The following is a 17,567-nucleotide window of genomic DNA, read 5'->3' as shown; positions in this document are numbered from 1 at the left end:
ATATCTTATTGTTTGTTACTGCTGTGAAAACATGACTTGACTGCACTGCACTATACACTAAATATACAGTAAGTAGGCCTATTCAACAGTGACTTTTTGTGAATATGAAGCCTGAAGATACATTTTGTTTAAAGGCAGTTTGGGCATTTGAATGGTGGGGTGGGGGTGGTGAGGGGTGTGCCATTCACGTTTTTCATCCTTCTCTCCTCTGTCCTGCCTGCACTGCATCTGCTGCACCCTATCCTCTCCTTTAAAGGGACACTGTGCATGAAATGGTCAAAAAAGGTACTGCAACTATGCTGCTCATTGAAACTGGGCTGCCTATTGCCAAATTTGATCTTTACATGAAAGTTTACTAAGTAATAAACAAATATGTTCTAGTATGGTCCAAGTAGAGTCATTTTTGATGCTGAAAATGGCTATTTTTGGACATTCAAAATGGCGGACCATGGAGAAGATCCCCCTTTTCATGTATGAAAAGTGTGATTTTTCCAGTCATAATGAATACTTAGAATTTGATGCTGGTGGTAAGTATTCATGAAAAAGGTAGCATTAGTGAATGGGCAGCATGAATTCTGTAAATAAACAACTAAAAATCTCACATAGTGTCCCTTTAATGTTTACCATACGTATGGTATGGGTGACAGCACCTCAGGCTGCCTCAGGCTCCCTCTGATTGCGTCAGTCCTCTTCTGTGTAGGCAAATTACAAATTGCAAATTACAAATTATAATCATATTTTGGTGTGTGTTGCTATTGATTTATTTGAGTTGAAATCTTTATTGGGTCAGAGGTGGGCCCCGAACATTTGTGACAATTTCGAGTGGGCCCCAAGTTGGAAAAGGTTGGGAACCCCTGGTATAGACGATAGTGTCGTATGAACAACTTAACATATAGCACAGGCTCAGCGCCTCTGATAGCTTTGGCCAGGCCCCGGGAAAAAGTAATCTGGGATCTGCACCCTGTGATGCGCTTTGATGTTTAACATACGAATGGGTGATGGCTCCGGCCGCAGAACTGAATGCTGTCTCTGTCTCTGTCTCTGCCTTGTTTCATGCATACAGGTGAAGTTATCCAAAGGAGAGTGTCAATCTTGTTCAATCAGACCGCTAGAGCAGGGGTGGGGAACCTTTTTCATTCGAAGGGCCACTTCAAATTCATCCGAGGGCTGTAAAAGTCCTCCGAGGGCCGTATTATGAACACAAACCAGGATTTTCCCCTGCACTTTAGGCCTATATTGAAGGCAGCCACCTTTAAAACAGACCCCACCTTCTCTAAGTCCTCTGAATATAGCTTAATTGTATTGAAAAATTCCTTTACAAAATATGTCATATTTCATGTGAAGCTACATAACATTAAAACTATATAGAGGGCCGGATGAAACGGCATCAAGGGCCACAGACGGTCCTCGAGACATAGGTTCCCCACCCCTGCGCTAGAGGGATGATCTTTTCTAGCCTATAACCCCTGGACACCAGAAGAGTAGTTGATGTGTTGCATCCACTCAGGACTCTAAACTAACTTTTTTTTTTCATCTGCCAAAATGGCTAGTAGACGTTAGTCATGGGTGAGCGGTTAGGGCGTCAGACTTGCATCCCAGAGGTTGCCGGTTCGACTCCCGACCCGCCAGGTTGGTGGGGGGAGTAATCAACCAGTGCTCTCCCCCATCCTCCTCCATGACTGAGGTACCCTGAGCATGGTACCGTCCCACCGCACTGCTCCCCATGGGGCGCCACTGAGGGCTGCCCCCTTGCACGGGTGAGGCATAAATGGAATTTCGTTGTGTGCAGTGTTCACTTGTGTGCTGTGGAGTGCTGTGTCACAATGACAATGGGAGTTGGAGTTTCCCAATGGGCTTTCTTTCTTTCTTTTTCTTCTTTTAATCTTACTAGCCAAACACACTGACTAATGGATCAAAGTGGCTAATAAGTTTTATTTTCTACCAGCCCAACTGGATTTTCTCCAGCATGTGGGTGGTTGGCAGGTGTTAATTTAGATCCCTGGATCCACACTAATGGGTATCCTAATAAAACGCCAAATAGCTTTCTACTATTCTATCCTGGACCTGCGTGGTGTGTTCCTTGGACATCGTAATGCGATGTGCTCATATACTTGTATTCATACTATACAGTACACTTGATTACACATACTGTACAGGGCTTGACATTAACTTTTTCACCCATCGGCCACTGTGGCTAGTGGTTTTCCAGAGTCACTAGCCATTCAGGTATTCCACTAGCCACAGATTTGGTATTGGCTTTTTTTCTTTATCATGATGGTGTACATCTAACCTCAGAAGATGAGGTGCCAACGCAAGATGAGTGTGCAACTTTCTACATGGAATATATCAAGCAAATGGAAACTGAGTTACTGAGCTTTTTCTTGAACTTATATACAAACAATTGATACACAAGGGGCAAACAACAGAATGTAGGTTACAATGATCCGTATGTATAAGGAATAAGATGCCAACCAAATTGGCTAGTGACAATTAAAGTATTACTAGCCACAGCCAAGTTTACCAGCATTTGGCCGGTTGTCAGGTGCCAGTGTCAAGCCCTGATACTGTAACTCTGCTCTGTCATTAGATCCATATTTTACAAGGCACATGACTTTGTCCCAACCCCGACCATAGCAAAGCTGTCAGTGGCCCTTCCGTAGATTTCCTACTGAATCTTAGTTAGGCTAATCAAGTGGTTCTCAAACTTTTCTCATCATTCCCCTCTTCAGAGAGTCTGGATGCTTCCGAGCCCCCCCTAAGCAACAGCAGTACTCGCACAGGCTGATTTTACGATCGCTGCTTTGGGGACGTGTGCTCATTTCCTATGCCATTCAAATTCATGACAATTTATATAATGTTGGTGAGGGCTTAAAATATATTGCTTATTGGCGAGACAGGAAATAATTTCCTTGAGAGAAAAAAAACGCCAAAATCAGATGTCACACGCCCCCCCCCTGCCATGCCTCTGCGCCCCCCCAGGGGAGCTTGCGCCCCACTTTGAGAAACACTGGGCTAAGTAAATATTTGAAAAGTGACATTATACTTTTTCAAATTTCATATCAGTTATGCATCAACAGATTTTCATGTTGATTCACGTGTTACATCCGATTTCATGTCAATCTTAGTACACCTGAGCATTTGTGTAAAAAGTTACTTATATACGTTGCTTTTTTTGTATGTGAACGTTGCTTTGTACACCCTGGTCATGAGTGCCTTTGCTCAAGCTGCGATTTTGAGGCCCCATTCGAGAGTTACTGCCGGTCAGTGCGTGGCGCCGGTTAGTGTGTGGCCTTTGCTCCACTTTAGGAGTCACGGCCTTTAGGGCAGTGATTCTCAAACTGTGGGCCGGGGCCCACTGGTGGGCCCTGAAGGTATTCCAAGTGGGCCTTGAAATCATTTTCTAAAAAATCAAAATAACATTTTTGTGTAGGTTACTGTTGATTTATTTGAGTTTTATTGTTTGTCGGGTCATAGTTGGGCCCCGAACATTTGTTTACATTTCAGGTGGGCCCCAAGTTGGAAAAGGTTGAGAGCCCCTGCTTTACGGTTCACGGCAACACTACAATATCGCAATAGTAAGCACGAGGCATGTGCTGTCCATTCTACTGTATGTCAACATTGCAACAAGCAACATATGCTGAGTCAAGTGTCCTACTTTGTGGCTATGTTTGTAGACATACTATATTTACACATGACTTAGTGGTTCTTAACCCTGGGGGTGCGGTTAAGAACATACATTGCATTACATTACACTTAGCTGACACTTTTTATCCAAAGCGACTTACAGTCTCTGGAGCAATGTGGGATCAGGTACCTTGCTCAAGGGCACTGAAGCCATGGACCAAGGTGGGAAGAATTGATGATGGGATTTCGAACCTCCAGCCTTCTGAAATGAAGTCCCTAACCACTGGACCACAGCTTCCACAAAAAAAAAAAAGTGGACTGCTTCATCCTTGCCTTTGCGCAGGTGGCCATGCTAATCTTCTCTGTATCAAATCCAATTTTAGTTAGTTACACTACATTTGCACTGATTGAACTACTAATGTAACATAACATTTCACATCCACTCTCTCTCTCTGCCTTATCACAGCAATACCTGCTGAAGTCTGCAAATGGTTTCGGTAGACATTTTGTATTGTGCTTTTGGTCTGCTAGAGCCCCATATGTTTGTAGACATACTGTGTTTGCAGAGATATTTGTAGAGATACAATTTATTTCCATTTTACATGTACTGTATTTGTTTTAGATTTAATGTTTTAGAAATATTCCAGACATTATTAGTTAGTAGTTTCTGATCTGATGTCCTGACCTGTAGTAAACTGATGATGATGATGATGATGATGATGATGAGGAGGAGGATGATGAGGATGATGCAATAACCTCACACACACACACACACACACACGCACACTCACTCACACACTCACACACACACACACACACACACACACACACACACACACACACACACACACACACACACACACACACACACACACACACACACACAGGGCTGCTGACAGCTGTAGCTGGGCCCAGGAAAAAGCCTTCTGAAAGACCCCCTCTAATATACTGTACATACAATGTAATTGGGATTCGATTCTGGGCCCCCCATCTCCATGGACCCAGGACAACGTACCCCTTTGTCCCCCCGTGTCAGCTGCCCTGCACACACACACACACACACACACACACACACACACACACACACACACACACACACACACACACACACACACACACACAGACACACACCTGGGGACTATGAAAGAGAGTTATTGACACACATTGCAGGGACCAACTCCACCCAGGACTCCCTAGTGTTAGCTGTGTGACCTGTGCGATCTCCACAGCATGATGCCAGAGACACAATGTTTACCAACACCTGTGCTGCTAACACACACACACACACACACACACACACACACACACACACACACACACACACACACACACACACACACACACACACACACACACACACACACACACACACACACACACACACACACACACACAATGCCAGGGACACAATGTTTACCAACACCTGTGCTGCTAACACATGTGGTAATGAGTCCCCTGCTGCTGAGGAAGGTGTGGTAGCTCCTAGGAGCCCCCTTCCCTCTCTCTGTCTCCCTCCTTTTGTCTGTGTGTGTATTTCAACTGTAGAATGGCCTGTGTGTGTGTGTGTGTGTGTGTGTGTGTGTGTGTGTGTGTGTGTGTGTGTGTGTGTGTGTGTGTGTGTGTGTGTGTGTGTGTGCGCGCGTGCGCGTGTGTGTGCCACCTCCGGCTGTAGTGACCTGTGTGTGTGTGTGTGCGCATGTGTGTGTGTGCGTGTGTGCTTGTGTGTGTGTGTGTGTGTGTGTGTGCGTGTGCGTGTGCGTGTGCGCGTGCCTGCGTGCCTGCGTGTGCATGCCAGTGTGCTTTTGGAAAGGTTGCATCATGTTTGGAGGTGACGACCCGCCGTGGCTCAATCGGCTGGGCACTCGACTGCTACACCGACGACCTGAGTTGGGACTCACTAATTCGACGCCCTTTCTGTACTTACCACTTACGTCATACGACCCTAACCCTAACCCTAACCCTAACCCTAACCCTAACCTTAACCCTAACCTTAAATCGCTTGTTTGAAATGTTTGATTACCATGTGACGTACCACGTAAGTACAGAGAGGGCGTCAAACTAGTGGGTCCCGACCTGAGTTAGATTCCGGTCCTGGTCATTTTTCGAGCCCTCCCCTTCTCTCTCCCTGCTAATACCCTGTCACTCTTCACTCTACTTGTCTCTGTCATAATGCTTTTGTTGACTTTACTTTATTATTCTATTGTATTTTATTTTATTTTTTATGTCAGGGACTACAGATGCAAACTAGCCTAAGGCTAATTCTGGTACAGTGCATTGAATGGAAACATGATTGAGAGAGACAATGGTGGCACGGAATGTACTGTATTTGCAAACAAAGCAGAGGGGTGGAAGACGTGACGCCTTGTTTTTTCGTAACATTGGTTAAAAACCTTCAAAACTGTTATTTTCCTTTAAAAAACAAATGTCAATGAAAGAAGATGTGGTACATTATGTTTCATATTAGTCTTAGATGAGAAGAAACATTTTTGTTAAGATTTATGTAAAGGTTTATATGTCAAATTTCCTGCGGTGTAATTGTAACATTAATGAAACAATATATAATAATATATATATAAATTAACCAACAACATTTTGAATAATGTATGAAGCATTTGGCATGATTGCATAAATCTTAACTTTAGATTAAGATATGTGAATGTGGAAAAAACTCAAGACAGTAATATTAACTACAAGTTCAATTTCGTAACACAAATTGCGTCCTGTGGGGTGACATGTATGTCAATGTTTGTGAATGGGCAGCTGCAAGGCCAACTACAAGGGTCTTAAAGACTGGCTCCTAACCAGTCAGTACCTCAGTTATTGGAGAGTGCTGTGGAAGTTTAAGGTGACTCTTAACCTCTTAATATGTCTTCATATTGCAATCTTTCTGTCACGCAATGCTTAGGTTCATTTTATGGTGTCCTGTGGTGTGACTGCTCTTATAGGAGGGAAAAAAAGTGTTTTTATTAATGAAAACCCATATTAAGATTAAACACAATATCATTATCAAGTTAGCATGAGCTCAGATGTCAGTCATGTATACAAAAGGATTAAAATGGCCATAATGCAGTGAATTCCCTGTGGTGTGACTCCATTTTCCTGCGGTGTGACATGCCTATGCTATGTGTTGATGCAGGGCACATTTTCCCAAAAATGGCAAAATTAAGGTGAAATTACACAGACCACTAAGTGCTTTATTTTTTTCAAATTTTTTCCAATTTTTATCCATCATTTTTTTCAGGAATTTGAAAAACTTTTTTTTTTTTTTTTTGCGTTACGCCCTTAAACGTCAACCACCCAGAGGCACAAGGCACATCATTTCATGAATCAATCACTGGATAACACGTTAGTGAAAGAAGAGTCCAGTCTGCATATTGCCAGTGTGACAATGAGCTTCACGCTTTTCTTAAACCAGGGATAAAACAGGGCATATATCACGGGGTTGACCATGGAGTTGAGGAAGAAGAGGGTCAGCAGGGTGTTCACCACACGGTCGTACGACTGGGCCAAGGCGTCCGTCAGCATCATGCAGACGTAGTACGGGATCAGGCAGACCAAGAACACAGACACCAGGATCCCCAGCACTCTGGCTGCCTTGCTCTCCAGCCGCACTGAGTAGCCTCTACTGCTGCCGTTGCTGCTGCTGCTGTTGCTGGTGTGGTGGTGATGGTGGTGATGGACGTCCAGTCTCTTCCTGTCCCGCTGCGCTGCTCTTATGAGCACCGCGTGCCTCCTGGCAATGAGGAAGACTTTCAGGTACAGGATGATGATGGTGGCACAGGGACAGATGAACACCACCATCAGATCAACGGTAGTCCACGCGTCATTAACGTATATCACACATTTACTTGGGCATTTGCTCTGAAAGTTTCCATTGAAGTAAAGAAGGGCGCAGTTATAGATGAAGGATATAATCCACATGTGTAGTACGACAATAAAGGCTACGAAGAGGGAAACCTTCTTAGAGTAGACGAAGGGATTGCTCAAGGCAAGGTAACGGTCTACGGCAATGAGGGAAATATTGTAAACAGATACAGACGTTAACTGGAAGTTAATCGTGTTGTACAGGGCACAAAAGCTTGACCCAAAGAGTGAGCAAGACTCAATCAAAATCATGGAATGTACTGGCATTACAAATAAACCCACAAGACAGTCCGAAATAGCCAGAGACATAATGAGGACATTAGTTGGCGTATGTAGTTGCTTGAAATGATACACTGCTATTATCACCAGGAGGTTTCCACACACAGTGAAGAGCACAATAGCTGCAGCAACGGTGTACAGCGATACATACATTGCCATGGATGAATATATCTGCAAACATGTAGAGTTGATGGACATCAGGCAATCACCTGTTATGTTGCTGACTTCCTTCAGAATCATTGATCCTGATATTTGACTGTTGAACTTCATAAATTCTATATAGATAAAAAAGAAAATTCGAAATGGGCATTTGACTTTGTACCGCATCATTGACATTGAAACAGACACACAGATATCCTTGCTGCTTTGGCATGTGAAACGTCCTTCACATGTTAACATGTTGCTAAAATGTCACGTACATTTATACACCAAAAATGCAACTCCCTTTGATGAGTCATGTGATGTACCAGTGGACTGTGATTGGTGTTTGGTCTGTGTACCTGTACAGCTATGGTCCACTGCAGAGGTATAGTTCAAAACATATTCCAATGCAACATTCCATTTTATTTATTTATTAAATTCCAAGGTAACATTCCAAAAACCTCATATTCCAATGCAAAATGTTCTTGCATCATACGGTACATTTTCTTTCATCTGTTGGGGAGTGGTGAGAGATCTGCCCAATGGCAGAATATAATTTTGACCTTCTTGTAGTCATCAGCTCTTACCTTTACACAGAGGTATGTGTTTGACTAAGGTCTGGCTCTAGACATGAACAGATATCAATGCCCCGATTAATAGTGTGTTATTATATGGTGTGACGTCATCGGTCGAATGCTCCATTCATTTCAACGGGGCTCCCCAACGTTCGCACGTCTGTTATTTTTCGATAACGGACGGGTTGGTCTATAACAGACCGCTGTCAATAGCAACAAGACTTTTCACTGCTAAAGCGACTTTACAACAAGACTCTAATCAGCTGCTGTGATAGACAACACTGTTGTCCTGGCTACCTAGCTGTTGCCTAGCGGTGTTCCACAACGGCACTGTTTTGTTTTGCGCAGCAACAATCTTTTGACATTAAAAACTATAATAGACTTAACATTAAATAGGCCTAAAGAAATACCCCCGCCATGTGTGAATCATTTAAGTATATCCATATAATAAGCGGGTTAACTTTCGGCGAGTCGGTCGCTTTGTGGAATAGCAGCACTTCAGAGAGAACAAGACCCCTCCGCTCCGCGTCGGGGTCTAAAGATTCTCTCTGTCGTGCTGCTATTCCACGGTAGCGACCTTCTCGCCGAACGTTAACCCTTACATATGAATTGTCAGAAAAAACAGCTCCCGTAGGAATTTTGTGCTAAAATTGATTTTGTTGTTTCATTTGGTTTGTTTGGGGTCCTACTATGTAAAAATGATGGGTTTCAAATGTTCTGACCCCCTTATACCCCTCCTTTAGGGGGCGCTCTCTGGCCCTGGTGGTCAGTATAGCTACCGAACCCATACTTAGTTTCTGATTTTGGACTGGGTGATGTATGGGTCTAAGGCTTCCAAAAATCATTGGCTACAAATTGGTGGCACACCCTGGCTGGTGCGCATGAAATACAAAAAGGCCCCTGTTAAAGATTAAAAAAGGTTGTGGTAGGGCACACGTTTACCACTCGGTTGACCCGGGTTCGATTCCCGGTCTGGGTCCTTTGCCGGTCCTTCCCCATCTCTCTCTCCCAGCTCACTTCCTGTCTCTCCTTCACTATCCTGTCTCACAAAAACCAATAAAGGCCGAAAAGCCCCCCAAAATACTTCTAACCTCAGAAGAGGAGGGCATGGGTTTCTACAATGAAATAAAACAAGCAAATAGAAACTGAGTAGCTGAGCTTTTTCTTGAACTTAAATACAAACAGTTGATACAAAAGGGGCAAAGTGCAGAATATACGCTATTCTGATATGTCATGCCATAGAATAAGCTACCTGCCAAATTGGCTAGTAACACTGAAATTGTTACCAACCACAGCCAAGTTTTACCAGCATTTGGCTGGTTGGCAGGTGCCAGTGTCAAGCCCTGGTACATACAGTACAGTACAGTACGGCCTTAGTGTTGCAATAGTGGAGTGTTGCCTTAGGACAGCGGTTCCCAAACATGATCTCCGAAAATTAGGGACACAAAATCCGTGTCCTGGAGCACGGATTTTGCCAAAATTCTGTGCTTTTGGATACAAAATTATTTTCCGTGATGGACACACAGAAGTGCTCTCTCTATACTTCCACTGTTTTATGTTTCCACAGTCTTGTGTTTTCTCAGGATTTTTCTAATTTCAAATATTATTCTCAAAAAAAAAAAAAATTCTTACTGACACTTTAGGGTTAGGGATTGTTTTGGTCTGGGCACAGCTAGTATTCTTACATTCATTATATGAATTTGATAGCCTATCAACCCATTGGAAAAGATATTTCTCAAAAATATGTCTTTAATGACAGGTTAAGGTGAGGGAATGTTTTGGTCAGGCACAACTTCAATTGTTATAGCATTATTTCGTTTAGGATTGGCATTTGGTATGTATTTTCTAATGATAGAGTTAACACAGTGCTGTGGGAATATAGAAAGCACTTCCACGTGCCCATCACGCAAAACAATTCCGTGTCCAGGAGCACTGAATTTTGGCAAAATCCGTGCTCCTGGACACAGATTTCGTGTCCTTAACATCCGTGTCCAGGAGCACGGAATTTTTGAAGATCAGGCTGGGTTCCCAAACTTTTCCCCCTGCGCACCCCCTTTTACATTTCAATGTGGTTCGCGCACCCCCTAAGCGAATGTTGCACGCACCCCAGTTTGGGAAACCCTGCCTTAGAACATGTACATTTGTTTTGTGGCCACCAGGTGAAGGATGACAAATACCAAATGAGGGCCGTGACCCCTAAAGTGGTGCAAAGGCCACACACTAACCTACAGTAGCTCTCAAAAGGGGCCTCAATCTGTACAAAGCGTGTTTACACACATAAAAGGCAATGTAAGTTCAAGGTCAAGTGTACTTTATTTTCAAAAATATATATATTTTTATTTACACACACACACACACACACACACACACACACACACACACACACACACACACACACACACACACACACACACACCAACACACACACCAACACACACACACACACACACACACACAGTATGTAATAAGAGGACTAACTTACAGATGGACAATAAATAGGTGAAGTAGTGTGGATGCTGTGTATGTATGGTAGGTGCAAAGAGTGCAAGTGGCGCGGTGGAACAAAATCATGGAAAGTTCTCCAGTGTCCTTGCAATGTGGTCATTTGGCTTTCTTCAGTGTATTGATGAAACTGATGGAACAGTGTGAAGTGTACAGGTCCTGAATGACTTTGAGGGGTGACCTGATGATCTTTTCTGCCTTCCTCACCATCCTCTGTGCCTTGTCTGACTGCAGCTAGACAGTTGCTGTGCCAGACAGAGAAGCTGCTGGTCAGGATGCTCAAAACTGTTATCTGTCGTAGTCCCTCAATGATGGAACAAACTGCCAGGCAGCAAGACTAGGGTAATCTCTATCAACCTCCAAGTAAAGCAAGTAAAGACCCTTCTCTTTCACTACTATTTAGTGCACTGACGCCTGAGCCCCAGACTCAGAATCGACTCTAAGGCATGTTGTGTGTGTGTGTGTGTGTGTGCGCGAACATTTTTCTTCTCTACGCTTAGCAAAATATTTTCGTTCACATCAAAGGCAAATACGCATAAATATGCTGTTGAGAGCTGTCATAAATACGTTAAGCCTGTGTGCCGTAAGTAGAGCCATTCAAGTCTCCGTTTACCTCTGTTTACATACAAACGCTAACGGGAGATTTTAAAAAAATCTCCACTTTTGTTTTTTTTGAGTTTTTTTGGAGCTTCGTTTTATAGAGGGAAAACCTTCGTTTGTTTTTGAACAAAAGGCACAACCGAAGGGGAAGGTCTGCGTATATCAAAATACCCGGGTATAACAGCACCTAAAACATTATACACTTGTCACTATAACCCTAGGGTTAGGGTTAAAGGGACACTGTGTGAGATTTTTTGTTTATTTCCAGAATTCATGCTGCCCATTCACCAATGTTACCTTTTTCATGAATACTTACCACCACCATCAAATTCTAAGTATTCATTATGACTGGAAAAACTGCACTTTTCATACATGAAAAGGGGGATCTTCTCCATGGTCCGCCATTTTGAATTTCCAAAAAATAGCCATTTTTAGCTGCAAAAATGACTCTACTTGGACCATACTAGAAAATATGTGTTTATTACTTAGTAAACTTTCATGTAAAGATCAAATTTGGCAATAGTCAGCCCAGTTTCAATGAGCAGCATAGTTGCAGTACCTTTTTTGACCATTTCCTGCACAGTGTCCCTTTAATAAAGTTACTCTTACTTACTCTTACTTAGGACACTTTCTATCAGGTTCCATATGTCCTCTCCTAGACGTTGCAGCTTACTCCAAAGCCTGATTTAAAAACAACCTTTGATTGGCCTTTTAACATATGGTATCAACATTTTCTGTGAAGTTAAGCTTGCAGTCAACATATGTGCCTAAATATGTAAAACAGCTGACAATTGCAACATTTTGGTAAGAAATTAAGAGTGCTGATAGTTGAGAATTAGCCCCTTGGTTTTACATATTGTACATTAAGAATGAACTAGTGTTACATTTCTCTAGCTTAAAAACATGATCCACATTGTCAGATATGCTGTCTTTCTGATAAAAGACTCCCACTAGAGCCATATCATCAGCTTATCTCACTAAATTGAAATCATTGTGGTGCAGTGATATTTCATTTGTGTGCTCGGAGAACAACACAGGGGACAGACAGCATCCGTGTTGAGGACTAGCTCATCTGACTAAGGTGCTGTCTCCACGTAGCAGGATATTTTTTTAGCAGAGTATTTTTTTTCTCCTGGTTAGATGTAAACGCAACATGTGGATAAAAATAAATCCTCCATTGTAACAAATGCGTTTCAGCCCCCTCATCAGGATATTTGTTTCTCCTGCTTTTTATATCTGGATTTTAAATATCTGCTACGTGGAAACGGAAGGCCAAAGCCAATGCAAAACCAATGCAACCAGGAGAAAAAAATATCCATAGGCCCTATATAAAAATATCCAGCTACGTGGAAACAGCACCTTAGTCAACATATAAAATTATGTACTGTACTTACACTTAACCCTAACGTACAGTGACAACTCAAGTAATGTTTCATGTTGTTACATAGTTTGTGACACTGGAGGCTACCTAATGAATGTAACAGGGATGGTAAAATCTGCTTGTTGGCACCCTCTTGAGGACTGATTGTGTAGTGCACTCTGTGGAGACTTAGGCCACACATTGCATTGCATTACATTACATTACACTTGGCAAACAATTTTATCCAAAGTGATGTACATCAGTGGACATAATCATAGCATACCACACTTGCATATGTTAAGTGCACAGGAAATATACAGAATCAACCCGTTAACCTTAGGGGCTATTTTTGATGTTTTTTTGAGGTTTTGCACAACGTTCCTGTGCCCGCATACTTTGACCCAGAGCCATCTAATAACAGAGTTGCGCAAACCGGGGACCAGGAAGTCGGTTGGTGATGTGATTCGCGTAGATTAAAATGTTTCTTAACAGTAAACTTCTGTTCGTTGGAAACTAACACAGAACCATCACATACCAAACAAAGATTAAGTACAAACAAATTACATTACCTTTACCACATTTTCTGTGTTCTACGGCCACCTCCTGGAACTAAGTAACTTCTAATAGAACTAAAGTCAATGGGGATTTTTATGTTAACGCTCAGTGAGGCTCCATGGGAGCCGCCATTGCTGTGGAAAGATTGGTCCATAGAGGTCTATGGGAGTGGCGTAACTCTGATATTAGATGGCTCTGCTCTGACCTATCATGAAGTGGCTGGTACCATTTGAAAGTAGAGACTCTGTAGAATCCACAGGAAGTGACAGAAAGATTCTGTGATGTACTGCCAAGGACTTTGACTTTGACTTTTTTCTTTTCTTTTTTTCCTGAAAAGCGGTTATAGAAACCCTGGGAAATTACTACATTTCAGCAGTTTAGCTGATGCAGCCCATCTTCAGGTTGATGTTATGACAGGTTGGCTGTTTAGCTTGGATCACTAGGAGATCTGTCTTGGACAGCTTCAACTGCAGGTGGTGTTGTGTTCCTTCATCCATGTTGACAAGAAGTCAGTGAGGCAGGTTGATATGTGTGTCGAAACCTTGTAGTCATGACGCAGCTGGAAAGACATACATCTGGCTGTCATCAGCAGTGATAGGAGAACCTGCATGTCCTCATTTAAGAGGTATGGGTTGTAACACCCCTTTACATTTGCGGAGTGAATGCATATTTGCTTTTGTTGTCACCTTCATTTTGAAGGACTGCCCTCTCAGCAGTACATATAGTATAGAGATGTTGCCAATTTTCAAGAACATAATCTACCTGTGTTGCTTTTTCAGTCGTCAATGTTGCTGCAAGTTTTTTGTGATAATGTCTTTTTCTTTCACCTCCCAGGGAGGTGGGTGCATACATTGTGAACAGACGGATTATGGTTAGGGATGTTTTTGTGTTGTCTTAGCACAGACCAAATACAGGACTGATAGTATTCAGGCTCCATGCCAGATTTCAGGCTTGACAGAGTTTGCAAAAATAAAAACATTGATAATAATTAGCCATTAGGTTATTCTTGTCTCAGAAAGTGGTCATACACAGGCTATTAAATGTTTGAATAATGTGTCAAAATAGGCCTACGTTACGACACTATGCAGTATCTTGTCGTCGTCGTTAGAGCAGGGGAAAAAGTTCAGACTCAGTATTTTTTTTCACTATCACCCCTGCAAATATTACATCAACAATATAGTCAGAGTGTCAGTGTCACACACTGAATATAGCTTAATTGTATTGGAAAATTCCTTTACAAAATATGTCATATTTCATGTGAAGCTGCATAACATTAAAACTATATCGAGGGCCGGATGAAACGGCATCAAGGGCCACAGACGGTCCTCGAGACATAGGTTCCCCACCCCTGCGCTAGAGGGAGGATCTTTTCTAACCTATAACCCCTGGACACCAGGAAGAGTAGCTGATGTGTTGCATCCACTCTGGACTCTCTAAACTAACTTTTTTTTTTAAAGGGACACTGTGTGAGATTTTTAGTTGTTTATTTCCAGAATTCATGCTGCCCATTCACTAATGTTACCTTTTTCATGAATACTTACCACCAGCATCAAATTCTAAGTATTCATTATGACTAGAGAAATCGTGAGCTGAGAATTATAAGGTTCTATCTCCATTTTTGGTAAAATTGAGTTTTTTACATAATCTGACCCATTACATGCTTATTAATGCCTGTGTGGTGTTATTTTTGTGAAAAAAGTATTATTTTACATTGTTATTAATAAAATAAAAACGTTCTATCTCACAAAACAGCTGGGATGTAAAAACTTTGATGCTCAATATCTCAGAACTACCCTAAACGGAGATAGAACCTTATAATTCTAAGCTCACGAAATGGCACTTTTCATACATGAAAAGAGGGATCTTCTCCTGGTCCGCCATTTTGAATTTCCAAAAATAGCCATTTTTAGCTGCAAAAATGACTCTACTTGGACCATACTAGAAAATATGTGTTTATTACTTAGTAAACTTTCATGTAAAGATCAAATTTGGCAATAGTCAGCCCAGTTTCAATGAGCAGCATAGTTGCAGTACCTTTTTGACCATTTCCTGCACAGTGTCCCTTTAATCAGCCAAAATGGCAAGTAGACGTTAATCTTACTCGCCAAACACACTGACTAATGGATCAAAGTGGCTAATAAGTTTTATTTTCTACCAGCCCGACTGAATTTTCTCCAGCATGTGGGTGGTTGGCAGGTGTTAATTTAGATCTCTGGATCCACACTAATGGGTATCCTAATAAAGCGCCAAATAGCACACCTTTCTACTATTCTGTCCTGGACCTGCCTGGTGCGTTCCTTGGACATCGTAATGCGATGTGCTCATTTACTTGTATTCATACTATACAGTACACTTGATTACACATACTGTACAGGGCTTGACATTCACTGTTTCATCCATTGGCCACTGTGGCTAGTGGTTTTCCCGAGTCACTAGCCATTCAGGTATTCCACTAGCCACAGATTTGGTATTGGTTTTTTTTCTTTATCATGATGGTGTACATCTAACCTCAGAAGATGAGGTGCCAACGCAAGATGAGTGTGCAACTTTCTACATGGAAATATATCAAGCAAATGGAAACTGAGTTACTGAGCTTTTTCTTGAACTTAAATACACACAATTGATACACAAGGGGCAAACAACAGAATGTAGGTTACAATGATCCGTATGTTTAAGGAATAAGATGCCAACCAAATTGGCTAGTGACAATTAAAGTATTACTAGCCACAGCCAAGTTTTACCAGCATTTGGCCGGTTGGCAGGTGCCAGTGTCAAGCCCTGATACTGTAACTCTGTTCTGTCATTAGATCCATATTTTACAAGGCACATGACTTTGTCCCAACCCCGACCATAACAAAGCTGTCAGTGGCCCTTCCGTAGATTTCCTACTGAATCTTAGTTAGGCTAATCAAGTGGTTCTCAAACTTTTCTCATCATTCCCCCCTTCAGAGAGTCTGGATGCTTCCGAGCCCCCCCTAAGCAACAGCAGTACTCGCACAGACTGATTTTACGATCGCTGCTTTGGGGACGTGTGTTCATTTCCTATGCCATTCAAATTCATGACAATTTATATAATGTTGGTGAGGGCTTAAAATATATTGCTTATTGGCGAGACAGGAAATCATTTCCTTGAGGGAAAAAAAACGCCAAAATCAGATGTCACACGCCCCCCCTGCCATGCCTCTGCGTCCCCCCAAAACGAGAAACACTGGGCTAAGTAAATATTTGAAAAGTGACATTATACTTTTTCAAATTTCATATCAGTTATGCATCAACAGATTTTCATGTTGATTCACGTGTTACATCCGATTTCATGTCAATCTTAGTACACCTGAGCATTTGTGTAAAAAGTTACTTATATACGTTGCTTTTTTTTATCACCCAGTGAGCAGACGCAACGTCTTCTGATTGGCTGAGCAGGTGTCCTTTATTCCCCGGTAGCAGGACACCTATGATGTCATGCGGGCGTGCGGGCGTCCAAGTTGCTTCTTCTCTAACTTTCTGGCGAAGTGCCGTTACTAGTTCTATCGCATCTGGTTGTCTAGTCAAGACCGCGTCGTTAGTTCTATCGCATCTGGTTGTCTAGTCAAGACCCCGTTACTAATTCTATCGCATCTGGTTGTCAAGTCAAAAACCCAGTCGTCAATTCTATCGCATTTGGTTGTCAAGTCACCAACATTCTGCGCGCGTCCTTACATGCCTGCGATAGAGGCGCGTCTCACTAGATTAGGAAGTGGTGCCCATGGCAACGTACCAAGCGCAGTGGTGTATCTACTTTCTCACGAAGCCTTAGATCAACATATTAATAAATTAATAATTAAATGCTGGTAGCCGGGTGATAAGCGGAATAGCGGCCTTCGAGGTGTCCCGATATCAAGGGAAATGGACTTGGCGAAGCGAACAGCCCTTCGGCTGCGCCGTCGGGCTGTTTAGAACGCTCCGCCTCGTCCATTATTTCCCTTGATATCGGGACACCTCGTCGTCCGCTATTCCATACGTATGTGAACATTGCTTTGTACACCCTGGTCATGAGTGCCTTTGCTCAAGCTGCGATTTTGAGGCCCCAT

General features: G+C 42.5%; 1 protein-coding gene and 1 non-coding gene across 2 annotated transcripts; both read right to left on the bottom strand.

Moving 5' to 3' along the window:
- Nucleotides 1-3,931: 3,931 nt before the first annotated feature.
- On the bottom strand, nt 3,932-4,027 carry LOC134469542 (U6 spliceosomal RNA). Its single transcript, XR_010039011.1, has one exon. It is a non-coding gene; the product is annotated as a U6 spliceosomal RNA (small nuclear RNA).
- Nucleotides 4,028-6,951: 2,924 nt separating this feature from the next.
- On the bottom strand, nt 6,952-8,037 carry LOC134468280 (trace amine-associated receptor 4-like). Its single transcript, XM_063222222.1, has 2 exons — nt 7,977-8,037; nt 6,952-7,373 (listed from the first exon to the last, which is right to left on the bottom strand). The coding sequence occupies exons 1-2, from the start codon at nt 8,035-8,037 to the stop codon at nt 6,952-6,954; spliced, it is 483 nt and encodes a 160-aa protein (XP_063078292.1).
- Between the last annotated feature and the right edge of the window lie 9,530 nt (nt 8,038-17,567).

The sequence above is a fragment of the Engraulis encrasicolus genome, chromosome 18 (assembly GCF_034702125.1).
Source record: "Engraulis encrasicolus isolate BLACKSEA-1 chromosome 18, IST_EnEncr_1.0, whole genome shotgun sequence".
Classification (NCBI taxonomy): Eukaryota; Metazoa; Chordata; class Actinopteri; order Clupeiformes; family Engraulidae; genus Engraulis; species Engraulis encrasicolus.
This window is presented reverse-complemented; position numbering and strand designations above follow the sequence as displayed.